The sequence below is a fragment of the Oncorhynchus keta genome, chromosome 30 (assembly GCF_023373465.1).
Source record: "Oncorhynchus keta strain PuntledgeMale-10-30-2019 chromosome 30, Oket_V2, whole genome shotgun sequence".
Taxonomy (NCBI): domain Eukaryota; kingdom Metazoa; phylum Chordata; class Actinopteri; order Salmoniformes; family Salmonidae; genus Oncorhynchus; species Oncorhynchus keta.
In genome coordinates this window covers 59313566-59327862 of record NC_068450.1, presented here as the reverse complement: position 1 = coordinate 59327862, position 14297 = coordinate 59313566, and the positions used below count along the sequence as shown (strand labels likewise).

Here is a 14297-nt window from a genome sequence, read left to right as displayed (position 1 = left end):
CTGGGTTTCTGTATAGCACTTTGTGACAATGGCTGATGTAAAAAAGGGCTTTATAAATACATTTGATTGCTTGATGATGCTGTAGGTGTTATTGAAGGTGAGAGTCAAATATTAGAAAAGGCTTTTACACCTAGATCACACCTACAGCATCATTGCCCAAATTGGTATGCAGCATCATCTGGATGTGTGCAACCAAAAGGTCAGCATTTACCTTCTCGATTTCAACTGTTGTTTTCCAACCTTACCCAATATACACTTCACTTATCACATTTCTAATCTACTAAAATTCGAAATGACTAACTGATTGAACAGCTTTAAATATGTGAAAAAAAACAAGGTTGTCCCTACCCTTGATGGCACCTTGGACTAGCTCCAGGGATGTGGACCAGGCTACTGGTTCGAATGTTGTTGATGCATGAATGAGGCTTGAATCTCACTGTGGTTGTTTTTCTAGTTTCAAATATGTTTTATTATGAAGCATTGGTATCCATTTATACAATTGTACTGTTTATTCTGTGAGCTTCGTTTTTACATAAGACAACAGCAATATACACAAAATTATCACAAGTATTACCACGCAATATTATTGCAAGAATGTATACATCAAAAACTGTATGAAAGGAAAAGCCTTGAGTCAAAATAAATGCTGTGGTTGTTTTCTAACGATTTATTTTCTAGTTTAAAGATTAGTGGATCTGTTTTGGTTCACAGTCTTTGCTTTTAGTGAAATTACATTTGTAAGTGTAATGAAAACAAATACCCTGAAATTAGCATGATACTATGACTGCAGGAATAACCTTTGTACAAAACACATACATTATTACATTGTACATATTACATTGTCAACAACCACAGAAGTACAACCAGAACAACTAAATACAAAATGGAATAAGACTAACAAATACACTAAATCCACAGTGGACACAATGACAGAAAAACACAAGAAGGTTGCTGGGATTATGTACATATCAAATGAACAAGGTGGAGAAGACAATTGCTAAGACAAAGGCCTGGTATGTACAATTACAGTAAAACGAATACAGAAGAAGACAAGAGGCAGACTATTCCCCACCCCTTAGGTTAGGGTTATACCCTTCCACAAAAAAATAAAAATATTCCTGAGACGTCAGGTTGTGAAGTTTGTTATTTTGATAAGTAACATGCGTCCACCTACCTATCCATCCTCTTCGGCAGATTTAACATCTAATGGAGCACATTTGGCCGCTACCTCAGCCAGGCACTCCAGGCTTTTCCGAGTGTGACTACATATGTCTGCCGGTATCCTCCTGTTAACAACTATTCTGATCACTCGCGTGGATTGTTTGTTTGTGTCGCCTATTTCAGGTGTTGCAGCAGGTTCAGGGTCCTGGTTTGGGTCATGCACTTGAAGCATTGAAACAGATTCGTTTGCCCTCATCCTAGTGTCAACTATTCTTATTACCCGGGTCTGAAAGTCACTCATTTTGTACCTTTTAGCAAGTTCTATGTCTGTGCAGCTTCTTTTGGGCATGGAAGTGGTTTCCTTGTCTGTGTTGGTTACTTGAATGTGTTCCTTTATCGTTTCCATTATCTGAGACGTTTGAGCAAGTTCTGCTTTTGTTTCATTTGCTTGAGGCCTTCGAACAGGTTCTTTGTCAGTCCTCTCTGCCGTTGAAGTGGTTTCCATGATGGTCCTGCCTAACTTACCAGGTTCCATGTCCGTGCAGCTTAATTGGGGCATTTGAACGAGTCCCTCCATTGACCCCCCACTCAGTCTTTGAACAGGTTCAAAGTTTTCCTCACTTACTTGAACAGGTTCATTGTTCATCTCACGTATTTGGGGCATTTCAGCAGCACTACAGCTTTCCATCCTATTGACAATAATTTTTATCTCCCGGGTAAGAGCAGGTTCTTTGCCTGTTTTGCTTATCTTATGCATTGAAGGGGTTTCCTTGCTTGTGTTGATCACTTGAGCAAGTTCTTTCCTTGGCCTGCCTCTTTTGCGCTTTGAAATTAATTCCATTTGATCTAGTTCTTCAGGTGTCTTTGCAGGTACTTTATTTCTCTGATTTACGTTAGCCTTTCCAGTGAGTTTTTGGGGTTCAGCGGGTTTTTTATGTATTTCCCGTCCTTCGACACGTTGCTGATTCATTTCACCAGCCTGAGGCATTAGACCGGCGTCTGTGTCTAAGTCGGTTTCTTGAGACATTTCAATTGGTCCCTTCCTGGTCCGCCCTCTTTTAGATGTTACAGCAGGTGCCATGCGTGTGTCCATTTTCTGAAGCATTTCGGCGGTTTCCTCGTTGGTTTGGGTTATTCTGGGCATTTGAGTTAGTTCTTGGTTGGATACTTGGGGAACTTGTCTGGGTCTCTTCCTTGATCTCATGCTACTGGGCATTAAAGTGGTGTCCGCGTTTACCTCGCTTACCGGAATCGGTTTCATGCAAGTGTCGGTTAATATTGGAATCTGAACGAATCCCTTCTTTGGCCTCCCATTCTTGGCCTGTACAACTGATTCTTTGTTTGTCTCAGCAAGTTTAATGTCTGGATTGCTTACTTGAATGGGTTTGTTTTGTGTGTCAGTTACCTGGGGCGTTTGGACAGGTTTCTTCCTTGGACTTCTGAGCTTGTGGACAGGTTCCAAGTGTGTGTCGGTTATTTGTGGACTTTGAGTGTGTTCTATGTTTGTTTTACTTACTTGAGCAAGTTCCTTCCTTGGCCTGCCTCTTTTGGGCATTATAATTTGTTCCATGTTTGTCTCGCAAATTACAGACATTTGAGCAAGTTCCTTCCTTGGCCTGCCTCTTTTGGGCATTTTAATTTGTTCAATGTTTGTCTCGCTCATTACAGACATTTGAGCAGGTTGTACATTTGTCTCACTTATATGAGCATGTTTCTTGTTTGTATCGCTCAATTGAACGGGTTCCACGTGTGTGTTGTCTACATGAGACGTTTGAACGAGTTCCACGTGTGTGTTGTCTACTTGAGACGTTTGAACGAGTTCCACGTGTGTGTTGTCTACTTGAGACGTTTGAACGAGTTCCACGTGTGTGTTGTCTACTTGAGACGTTTGAACGAGTTCCACGTGTGTGTTGTCTACTTGAGACGTTTGAACGAGTTCCACGTGTGTGTTGTCTACTTGAGACGTTTGAATGACTTCCACGTTTACCTTACTTACTTGAGAAGTCTCCGTGTCTGAACGGTGCGCGCCAGTTGCGTTTACTACTGGAGGCGATTGAGCAGGTTTCTTTTTTGTCATCTTCCTTCTCTTGGGGTTTTGAACAGGTTTTTCCTTTGCCTCCCTTTTGTCCTCACTGTTCTTCGTCCATCGACTCAATGTAGGTCTGTGAAGGCATGAGAGGGACAGGAAGACACGAGTAGGTTATAGCCTTGAGATAAGAGCAAATGGTTGAAGTGAAAACCTGTATACACAGGTCCTCAACCGAAATTCAGTTGGATTGCTACAGCTCCGTAGAGGATCACTTCTCTAGAACTTACTTCTGGACTTTGTGGTAACCATGTTCTTTGATCAGATTCTGGTACTCCCGGGAGTCAGGCCTCTGAGTAGGGCCTTGGTAGTCGTCGCTCCTGCAGTGGACACGAGAGGAGAAAGGTCAGGTGGCACAAGGAGAGAGGGATCATCATCAAACACATCAAAAACACACTCTGACCTGGAGCGAGATCTGGAGTCAGGTCTGGAACTCCGATCGGACGAGGACCTGAAGGCACATAGATAAATAGATGAGAATCACATAATTAGCTCCAGTTAATCCCACCTTTCTGTGCGAGGTAGTTTTATAGACTTTGTGGTTACCAAAAGAGTAGCTACGGACTGCTAACCCCTCCCTCCAGGAAATGGTTCTTACCCGTCTCTGGAGTGGGATTGGTCTGAGAACGGGTTCAGAGAGTGGGTCGGAGAGGAACTGGGATACTCTTCAGAACAACTCAGAGTCCAACTCTCATCCTCAGATCTACAAAAGGAGTCCTGCAGTGACCACAAATGAATAAGAGCCACACCAGAACAAACCAAGGGGAAATTATTTTCAAAAATCATTTAATACAGACACCAAGAGACATACAAAAGTAAACAAACAGAATACTTTTTCTGCTGAGGGAATAGAACTTACCCCAGGTTCCTCCACCACCCCCACTGTCCGGTCCTGCTGAGGTGGATCAAAGCCGGTTGTCAGCCTCTCTGCGTGTCTCCTGGTAGAGGCAGCACCGGGACACACCCCCAGGGCACTGAGGGCTTTCAACACGCTGAGAGGACAGCCCTGTTTCCAGAACTCGACCCCCAGAGAGGCCTGGATGAAGTTGCACTTCTGCATGGAGGTGTAGAGGACGATGGCCAGGATAAGCCCCGCCCTCTGGCTGACCATATCACCTGCCGCCTCTTCTGTCCTCGGGCTTCAAAAGAGATCAATGGAGAACATGTTACAACCAATTTATGCTTTCATGCACACAGAGAGCAAGTCATTAATAATGAACAGCAGTCACATAATTCAGCCCTGTGGAACCCTGTTTTCAAGTACAAAACAGAATTTTAAATGTACATTTTTTTCAAAAATAAAACTGTTGTGACCCCAATACAATATAAAACGCTTTGATCATCTGGAAAAGTGCCTACAATCAATTATTATTCATTGATTAGCTCTGATCTCTCACCATTTAATTTCCCTTGCTCCCATCATAACCTGTGTCCTGATGGTGTTGGGTTTGGGGAACATGGCCCTAAGACAGGCCAGGGTCATAGGGGCCTTTTCTTCCCCCCACGCTAGAACCGCGTCCCAGGAAAATCCACTCACACTCGCCTCAGTCAGCGGCTGACGCAACGGCCCACGTTGGTCCTTCATCAATACCTTACTCTGGTAAATCAGACAAATGGATCAATCATTCATTTCTTTGCCAAACGCATCGTCAGCAACGACACACACACCCGATGAGCCATAAACTGCCGGTAGCCTATAAACAAATACATTCTTTAAATGAATTATGTTATGTTAAAACAACAATTACCTCCTGGGCGATGACCTCGGCGAGGAAAATAGTCATGGCTTCTCTAGCTTTGGTCTTCATCAGGGACCTGAAGGCCTTCAGGTGCTGGTGGCTGTGCATGTAATGCAGGGCCTTGGCATGAGGGCCAAACCCATAGCTCTGCTTAGTCTTGGAGAAAGGGAGCTTTTTCTTCTTGGGTCTTATACCTTCGTCAACGGGGAACGGAGACAGGAGTGTGGAGTGTGTTGTAGGTTGGGGTGCCTTCGGACGTCTTTTTGTTGTCCTCTCTCCAAAGGAGAACAGAGAACTGATCTGATTTGAAGTTTGACTTGATAATGTGGAGGAATTTACTTGATTTGAAGGTGTTGAAGAGGAGTGTGTGGTTGTGGCTATGGGCGTTTGAGGTCGTCTGATGGCCGTTGAATGGGATTCTGGGGAATGAGATGTCAAGGTGGTCCATTTCTCCCCGTCCCACTGACGAACTGGCCTCCGTTTGTTTTTTATAGAAGCAATGCACTCGTCTATGGATAACGAGGATGGGTTGGTTATAATTGGAGTTTGATTGGATAATGTTGTGGATGAGCTTGGTATTTCTGCACGGGGCTTTCGATGTCTGCCAACTTTTGTTGGCAAATCTGACCAAGTCCAAAGCTTCCCATCCTGCTTGGTTTTCCTTCTGAGCACACCAAGACAGACCCAGCAGAGGAAGGATGAGTCATCAGGAGTGATGTCAAAGACTAGCTGGAAGGTCTTGGGGCTGGTCAGCGTGGTGACTTTCCTCCTGTTGTAACCCTTGGGCCCCCTCACAAACCTCACCCCACAAATGCAACACGTCTCTGACTGAGACATTGTGGTGGAAATGTCACAGCGCTTTAAAAGAAAAGGGACAAAAAAGGGCTGATGGCTGTTAATCGAAGAATGATAACATATTAATAAATATCACATTGCAATTGTTAAATAATTCTCCTGTGGGAGAGCAGATAAAATGTATGTATGGTTTTAGAAACAAAGCAGACTCACAGCGGATCCTTCCAGTGGGACGCTACCATCCAGAAAAAGCCCCGGTGTAAGTACTTTTCTCACATTAATCGACCGTGATTTTCAAAAACATTAAGCGGGGCACGCCCTGGTTAAAAAGACACCTTCCATTGGCTAATTGATGAAAATATCGTAAAGGGATAAATATGATAACATTTTCACTTCCCGCCAGCTACATGCCAAATATTGCAAACAAACTACACTACCACAGAACAACGAATTTGCACTGGAGATCACACAAATACGGTCATATAAAATGACGGCCCTTTGTAAGGTATATCAAACATAGATTAAGGCAAATACATTACATTTCAAACTACTTTAAGCAAGATCACTCTTGAAAGTAATATTGCGTAGAAGTCGTCTGTTTCGATGGTCCAATTTTTGTGCAGCCACGCATGCGCCGGGCTTCTCCCTCCTACAAGAAAAATGGTTGACGAGACGCCAGTCACAATACTGCCACCTGTAGGTTTGGAGTATAATGAAACATAGCTCTTGTATTACATCTTCCATAAACAAAGGATATCCACACACTAAGACAGAAATGCCACTCACACTCATAAATGACATGACAGTGATTAGTCAATAACACAAGCAGATCAATTTCTTTCCTTCTGATCTTTATTACATACAAAAATATGACTGAGGTTGTCAGCACGGCTCTATGCACGCATGAATAATAGCAGCAGAAATACACAATGTAATACGCAGTGTAATGACCAGTGCATAAGCAGTACTAGCCTGGTCCCAGATCTGTACGCGCTTTAGCCAACTTCTTTTACCGTCCCATACATGTTAGCTACAGGGTTACCATCACACTGAACACCACAGGGGAGTAAGCTAAAGCACATACAGATTTTTGGCCAAGGGACAATTGGAAATGGAACCCTATATAATGCACCACTTTGAGTCATAGGGAGCAATTTCGGAGGCCAACCCAAGCTGAAGCAGTACAGACTCATTAGAAATTATTCTCGACATGCCTTTAATGAAAACTCATACAATCCAATAGAACTGCTATAAAGTTCATGGCAAAAACATCTACACGGATGCTGTTACTGCTGGATTAAATTATATACATGCCATAAAAGAAAAGCCTTCCGCATCAAATAAATAAACTATTGTTACACATTCAGGATTTAAATTATTTGTCCCCATCTGTTAGTGGTGGTGAGGGATTAAGATGGGGTCCTGCTCTGCTAGAGATGGCACACCTCACATTCCGGTCTCTTTTCCAGTCCAGCCAAAATGAAAGCAGCTAAACTCTGCTACGCGCACCAAAACATTTGTCAAAAAATATCTATTTACATAAATAAACGCACACACGCAGCCTTCTTGTGTCTGCCTTCGATGACGATTCAACCATAAATTAAGACATTCAATAACACTCATAACATATGCCTCAGTCGTCACTCCACTTTCTACTAGTCATAAAAATAAAATACCTAATATAGACATATATACACACAGAAAACATTTACAAAACACTCTGGTTTCACACAGAAAGCTTGTTCCAAGTTTAAGATAGCATCTACAACAGCAGGGATTTACATGTGTAACTGCTTCCCCATCTAGTGTTTTCTAGAAGTATGACAGAGACCCTCTCTGGAGTCCAAGGCACTTCAGGATGTATCTGAACACACAATCAATTCCAAACCATTCCTTTGTAACCTCTATTCTTCAGAGAGCACCCACCCTGTCTTCACTACCAGGACTGCACTTCTACCCACTGACAGAGGGTAAGAGGTCCTTCTGTGGTCCATAGCTTTGGTCCTTTAAGTCTTTTTCATTTATTGCTTCTTAGTTGTCCTTCCTGTTGTAGTTTGGAAGCTGTGTAGTAGTCATGTCTGATGTCGTTGTTTGTTAGCATTTCTGTTGTAATGGATGTTCTGCAGCTGAAATGTCTTTATGTAGTCCTACAGAAGCCTCTGGTTGAGAATCTCCCAGATCATCAGCTTCCTGAACAGGGGCATGTGACACTGAGAAGAGCGAGTGAGAGACATCAGTGCGTGAGTGAAAAAGAAATTGTATGAGTGTACACCGAGTGAGTATGATAGCCTGCGATGGCCTATGTACCTGTCGGAAGTTGAGAGGCCGCCCCTGGGCGATATAGTCAGCATATTTACAGGCAAACACTCCACAATCACTGCCATTCTTCTGTTGAGGGATCTCCTACACACACACACACACACACACACGGGATCCTGGTGAAAAGCAAATCACTAGAGAACGGATGCTATTTCTGACAGCCCTAGACGCACTCTGTGTATACATTCAAGACAAAATAAGAACAACAAAGATGATTAGATATGTATTTCTGTCTGGGTAATTTACGCTGGCCCTCAAGCTGCCCACTGTCCACTTGTACGCGTCCAGATCTTGGTTCTTCCTGGCCTTGTGCTCCTCTCTCAGGTACAGCCTGGACAGGGTTGGACGAACCAAATAAATTACAGGATAACAGAACGAAATGACAAAAAAGATGGTCATCAGATTACAGGTACTTTTGTCAAACCAAATGATTACTGGAAGGGGACTGAGGACTCACAGTAAGAGGCTGCAGATGTCGTCATGTCTCTGTCCCATAGAGTCATAGGACCTCACGGTCCTGGAGTTAAAGTTTATCACCTAGAGAAAGAAAGAAACAAAGTCCACAGGTATCTACAAATGACCACAGAGAAGTACCAGTGGACTTTCTAAAGCAGTGGTCACCAACCTTTGAGTAACAATCACTGACTCAAAATGCAAGCCAAGATCAACCACTCAGATTTTTTTTTTTAACAGGACTTAAACATAAGCCTATGCAACATTAACCAATTAAAAACAATTATGTAGCAATGCTTGAATTGCTCTGCCAATGCTCTTCAGATGATTTTTCTACTCACGACCTCTCATGCTGTAAACACAGTCCTGTTCAAAGTGAATGGCACAGATCCATATACGGCAATGGTCTATTTGCATATAGGCCTACTGCATTGCTGATTGGTTATGCCGCACCAGTCTGTAGAGTATGGGCTGAGTCGTGCGTGTCAATGCAATAGAATCCTACTACGACGCTTTCTGCCTACAACAAAATCACGTGAATAGTTAGTTTTATTTCAGTATGTTGCACTGAAAGTGGCTAATATTGCATTGATTCAATCACAATTCCCACAGTAAAGGGAAATGTTGATAGTGTAAACTCTAGAAAGTTGAGTGATGTTCAATCTCGTGCTTCTCTGTGCAGGCTGATATTTCAGGGTGCAGCTTAGAGGGAACATTGCCTATAGGTGCACTTGATTTGCTCAATGGGCCTGCCGGGTTGGCGGAGATCTCTTCAAACAAATGAAATGGTTAAAATGGGAACACAGCCTTCCCAGTATAGGGCTGCTTAATCAAGTGCAGAAATGTTTGGTGATTGACTAGGAAATCGACCAGTCAGCCGTGATTAACCGGTTGGTGACCACTGTTCTAAAGTGAATGAATCCCCGTCAATCTGGGGCAATTTACAGCCAGTGACCAGTGGACTCCCAGGTGCAGCGGAACCAGGATGATGTCATACTGGAAGAGGTCCACAGCTTTGGTCCATCGCTTCACGGCGGCGTGCCCCCCTCCATGTAGTTTGGGGAAGAAGAATGTACTGAAGGAGTAGACCTTCAGCCCTTGCCCTGCACTACTGCTACGAGTCATCACTAGGGACAGGTAGAAGTTAATCACCTGAGACACAGAGGGAGAGTTATTTTGTTAGACTCACACACACACACACCAGCAACCGCAAACTTAACAGCCAACAACTAAACACCTCATCGTTGAGCCAGCTCCCTTCCTGTAGAGAGGCCAAGTCTCTCTGTGTGATGCATAGCTTGAAGGCTGAGCTCAGGACCAGGTTTGGATCCCTCTGGGACAGGGCACGACTCACCTCCACAGCCATCTCCTACACACACAGTTTGAAATAAACAGAATGAAAACAGACCCATAGAATACGAACACTTATATGTCAACACACTACACAGACATACCATTATAGGGAAAAAGAACACTCACCTTGCTGAACCTGGGGAGCTCCTCAGCACTGTTGAGTGTGTCAGTGTGTGTTGGCTTCTCTCTGTCAACCAGGTTGAGTCTTGCTGCCATCTCTGCAGAGAGATCCAGCTCTGGCTGCTTCTGCTGGAGGGAGAGAGACTTTATAACAACCTTATGATGCTTCATAGCAGCCTTATGACTCTTCCTAGCATCCTTACTACAGTTCATAAGTGTGTGTCCTACCGTTGCATTACTGGCAGGTTGTGTATCCACAGCTGCGCTGAGAGGCTTACTGAGCCACAACTCTCCTCTCATGTCTCTGGTTTGTTTGGCTGAGGATGTATCTCTCCACATATACACACTGGGGTTGGCTGCAGATAGGAGAAGGAGAAAACATTAGCCTCGGACAACAGCTTCCAATACATGAGAAGGGGGGTGAGAGAGGCTGTGATAGTAGTCTACCTCGATGAGGTCCTGTCTTTGGGGTCACAGACTCATAGGTTCTTCCCAAAATGGCCATTCTATGTCCATCCTGTGTAAATGTTACCCTGTGAGGAAGCGAAGAAAACAGAGGTTTGTAAAAGCTAGCTAACCGAACCACTGGATTTAAAACTATAATCTCACACTCTCCATCAACACTCACCCCTGGGGTTTGGTGCGGGTGAAGGGCAGCGGTTGGCTCTTGCTGTATTTATCGGACACCATCTCCAGAAGCCGTCTGTAGTGCTCCTTATCACTCTCCTTCAGAGCCTGGAAACATAACACACAGAACACCTGACAACTACTGACATACCTGGCGTGGCATTTAATATAAACCAGGATCAATCACAGGGTTGATTTTAATTTCAAACTCATTCTTAACTCACCTCCTCCACTGCCAAGCACTGTCTGTGGGTGCGGTTAGGGGTGGGCGGGAGTAGGTCTGAGCTGGGGGGTCCTGTCCCAACCCCCACCCCCAGGGTAGGCCGACTGGGCAGGAGCTGGAGGGAGCGTCTCTGGGGCTCGTCTCCGTCTCTCCCTCTGTCTGGGTTCCCTGGACCCAGCACTGAGCCACTGAAAACAAGACAGAGGACACAACGTTTAAAGGAAGAACACATATCCCACATATGTAGAACCTTTGTGTTAAAGCCCCAGAACTGAAAGTATGCAGTAGACAGAAGAGGAGGCCTACCTGTGTTTTCTCAGAGGGGGAGAGGCTCCCTGGAGGAGGCCCAGCCCCCCCCTCTCCCTCTGTCCTCCTACTGTTGGTTTCTCTGGAGACATGGAAAGAGGGATAAACAGGTTGAAGCAACCACTTGACCTGTCCCCTCTGCTGTTACACATACATTACACACCATGATGTTGTAATGTACAACACAGCTGTCCTCCTTCCTTATCGATCAAACAATCAGAGCCCTTGTTACTCACCCATTTTCCAGTCAGAGCTGCTCATCCATGAGGTGTGGAGTTCATCTATTCCCATCAGGCCCACGGGGCCCTACATAAATAGGAGTGATTTAGGACATTTTAACGTTTATATACAGGTATGTGTCTTTCAGTCAGAGCAGTGGTTTATGAGTGTGTTGTGTACAGTACGAGAACGCACCACTGGTACACATTCATACCTGGCTTGCTGTGTACCTTCTGTTTCTCTCACTGGCAGGAGACAGTGGGTCCCTCAGTCTCAGCAGCCCAGCCACCCCTGCTACAGTCTTCTTCACAAAACTAATGATGTCTATGACAATGAGAGAGTACAGTACAGATGTAGTCAGTTCAAAGCTGACTAACTAGCTAACGTTAGTTACAATGCAAATGAATTATAAGAACAGTGGTTAAAAGTTATTGGTAATAAGTTACCATACCTTTTCTCCGTCTCTTGATCGCTACTGGTTCACTCTGGCTAACATTTCCTGAAACATGAATGCTGTAACAGAATGTAAACACGTTTACTCAACAACAATGAACAGTAACTACCTGACAGTAACTAGCCAGATAGTAAAGTTACATTTGTTAGCAAGTTAGCTACAGTAAGTTTGTTACATTTATTCATTTCTACAGTACCTTGCTATTTGGTACGTTAGGAAATAGTTAGCTAATATCTGGTAAGTGGCGCGAGGAAAGCGTTAGCTCGCCTTATTTATTTTTGAAACAAGCAGCTTACACCAACTGGAATGAATGACAATTAATTAGCTAACAATTAGCTAGCTAGGTTAGCAAACTTGGGTGGCATGTTAGCGGTTAGCAAGTTGACTGGCTAGCGTTTGCCAGCTAGCTTACGAACGCGTTACATAAACAGCTACACAGAACACACTAGCACCGAAGACAGTACATGTGCCAGTCACCGACCTCTGGTAGTTCCTTTTGGTTGGCCTGGCGTTGCTATCCTGCCGTTGCGAGTCTCTCTCCCCGCCAACGTTCAAACCAGGCCAACCGGAATGTTTTTGCCCGGTTATAGGCTCGAAAAGCGACGATAGTCCGTCAACTACCCATCCGTACATCACAGACAGATACGAGAGAATGGAAACTTCCTCGTACGGTCGGGCCAGGACTAACTGCGGTTTAAAATACAAGCTCAGTGGGCACGAAAGTTCTACCTGCGCCAAACCACCATTCGCCTTCTATCGAGCACAGTTAGCCTAGCATTTAGCTTCGTGTTGAAATGACTGACGTGAATGTACACAAATGTGAAGACCGTAAACCGTAGGGGTAAAACGTCAGACTTCCTCGTACGGTCTACTTGGATATGTTACTCTTATGCCGCGTTCCCTTACGAGTTGCATCTACGTAACTCGGAAATGTATGACTTGCTAAGCGGTTGACATCGGCACTTGTATAAATACAATCAGTTAGCAAACATTTCGGAGTTTCCTAGTTCCGACTAGTATTTGAACGCAGCATTAGACTGGATACTGTGGCATGTAAACACATTGTAGCCAGTTTTTCACTGTAAGTGCTCCGTTTTGCATATCATGCATGGGTGTTGTGTGATTATGTTTTCGTTGGATTGTCAAACAAATTACTTCAAAAAAAGTAGGCTACCTGCGCAGTTCGATCCACCACAATTGATTTAGGTGATACTCTGTACTGGACCGTAAAGCCCAATGGCTATTTTCACCCCAAATTTAGTCAAGTTTCTGTTTAGAATTTCGGCCATTTGTTCGTCAATTATATTTATACATGCAGCGTATCTTCTGTCATAACGTGTTGCCCTAGAAGACTAAATAAATTAGTGTTCGCCAGACTGTCTGACATCGATACAATGAATGCATTAATCTAGTTATCACCATTACATTTTTCTGTTTCGTTTAGGGACCCGGGGAGAACGCAATAACTAAAACAAATGGGATTGGTTGGTCCTGTGCAGTGTCCAAATGGCATCAGTTTTAACGGTTTTAATTCAATTAAAAGCGGACAAAACACTTTTCTTTATAGACTTTAGTTCGTTTTGGGAGCATATTTGATGTGGTTTTAAAAAAACTTTCTGCAAGCATAAGTGTCAAAGATAATACATTTGCATTTTCTCAAGAGATGCTGAAATAAATCACACACTGAACAAAAATAACGCAACAATTTCAAAGATATTAGCGAGTTACAGTTCATGTAAGGAAGGAAACCAGTCAATTGAAATACATTTATTAGGCCCTCATCTCTGGATTTCACATGACTGGGAATACAGATATACATCTGTTGGTCACAGATAACCTTTAATAAAAAAAGTGTGCCACACCTGTCAAGTGGGTGGATTATTTTGCCAAAGGAGAAATGCTCACTAACAGGGATGTAAATACATTTGGGCACAAAACTCTCGCTTTTTGTGTGTATGGAACATTTCTGGGATCTTTTGTTTCAGCTCATGAAACATGAGACCAACACTTAACTAAAATAAACGCAACATGTAAAGTTCTCCACTCCTGTTTCGAGGCAAATGAAAGATATTTGTTTATTATTTTAATGCAAGACATGCATAAATTCTGCAGTTTATATTATGGCACATGTGAGATTATATGCCGTCAGTGTCCAGATTTCAATTACTACTCTATTTAACCCATATTCATTTAAATGAGGAATATTCTGCTTATTCATGTCCACAGGGTTACTCGTGAACGGGAAATCAAAGGTGCATTTAACCAGTTTATACGGAATAAGACCTTAAACAGGATGAGCTACTATCTGGAAAACTGTGCGCATGTAAAACGGTACCAGTTCCACTCGACTAACCAATGACCTACCTTGTATGCCCTGACTGATTACATAATTTAATGGGCATCTCAATGATTTAAGCCCCAGATGAAATTGTTGCGAATAAA

General features: G+C 43.5%; 2 protein-coding genes across 3 annotated transcripts; both read right to left on the bottom strand.

Annotated features, from left to right (window-relative positions):
- Window positions 1–439: 439 nt before the first annotated feature.
- Window positions 440–6402, bottom strand: LOC118363190 (uncharacterized). The gene is made up of 9 exons (XM_052488688.1): window positions 6321–6402; window positions 5995–6100; window positions 4996–5844; window positions 4645–4844; window positions 4107–4386; window positions 3846–3964; window positions 3651–3698; window positions 3478–3567; window positions 440–3323 (listed from the first exon to the last, which is right to left on the bottom strand). The coding sequence occupies exons 3-9, from the start codon at window positions 5821–5823 to the stop codon at window positions 1175–1177; spliced, it is 3714 nt and encodes a 1237-aa protein (XP_052344648.1). The 5' UTR covers window positions 5824–5844; window positions 5995–6100; window positions 6321–6402; the 3' UTR covers window positions 440–1174.
- A 209-nt stretch (window positions 6403–6611) lies between these two features.
- LOC118363849 (sentrin-specific protease 2-like) lies at window positions 6612–12803 on the bottom strand. 2 transcript variants are annotated; one of them, XM_035745115.2, is made up of 16 exons: window positions 12337–12803; window positions 11853–11914; window positions 11616–11725; window positions 11419–11488; window positions 11183–11264; window positions 10878–11064; window positions 10655–10761; window positions 10474–10559; window positions 10255–10382; window positions 10033–10155; window positions 9791–9922; window positions 9499–9705; window positions 8558–8637; window positions 8347–8431; window positions 8089–8184; window positions 6612–7991 (listed from the first exon to the last, which is right to left on the bottom strand). In XM_035745115.2, exons 1-16 carry the CDS (start codon window positions 12486–12488, stop codon window positions 7929–7931), a joined length of 1770 nt encoding a protein of 589 aa, XP_035601008.2. In that variant the 5' UTR covers window positions 12489–12803; the 3' UTR covers window positions 6612–7928. The 2 variants fall into 2 exon arrangements, with proteins under 2 accessions (XP_035601008.2, XP_035601009.2); XM_035745116.2 differs by having other exon boundaries at window positions 10033–10152.
- Between the last annotated feature and the right edge of the window lie 1494 nt (window positions 12804–14297).

What these genes read in the sequence shown, in the direction of transcription:
- LOC118363190 (XM_052488688.1), bottom strand. Translation starts at nt 5,823, where the DNA reads ATGTCTCAGTCAGAGACGTGTTGCATTTGTGGGGTGAGGTTTGTGAGG. An exon ending in GGAGCAAGGGAAATTAAATG is followed by an intron (nt 4,387 to 4,644) that starts GTGAGAGATCAG and finishes TCTCTTTTGAAG; the next exon opens with CCCGAGGACAGAAGAGGCGG. An exon ending in GACTCCAGATCTCGCTCCAG is followed by an intron (nt 3,568 to 3,650) that starts GTCAGAGTGTGT and finishes TGTCCACTGCAG; the next exon opens with GAGCGACGACTACCAAGGCC.
- LOC118363849 (XM_035745115.2), bottom strand. Translation starts at nt 12,488, where the DNA reads ATGTACGGATGGGTAGTTGACGGACTATCGTCGCTTTTCGAGCCTATA. An exon ending in CAGCTCTGACTGGAAAATGG is followed by an intron (nt 11,265 to 11,418) that starts GTGAGTAACAAG and finishes CCATGTCTCCAG; the next exon opens with AGAAACCAACAGTAGGAGGA. An exon ending in GACATCTGCAGCCTCTTACT is followed by an intron (nt 8,432 to 8,557) that starts GTGAGTCCTCAG and finishes AACCCTGTCCAG; the next exon opens with GCTGTACCTGAGAGAGGAGC.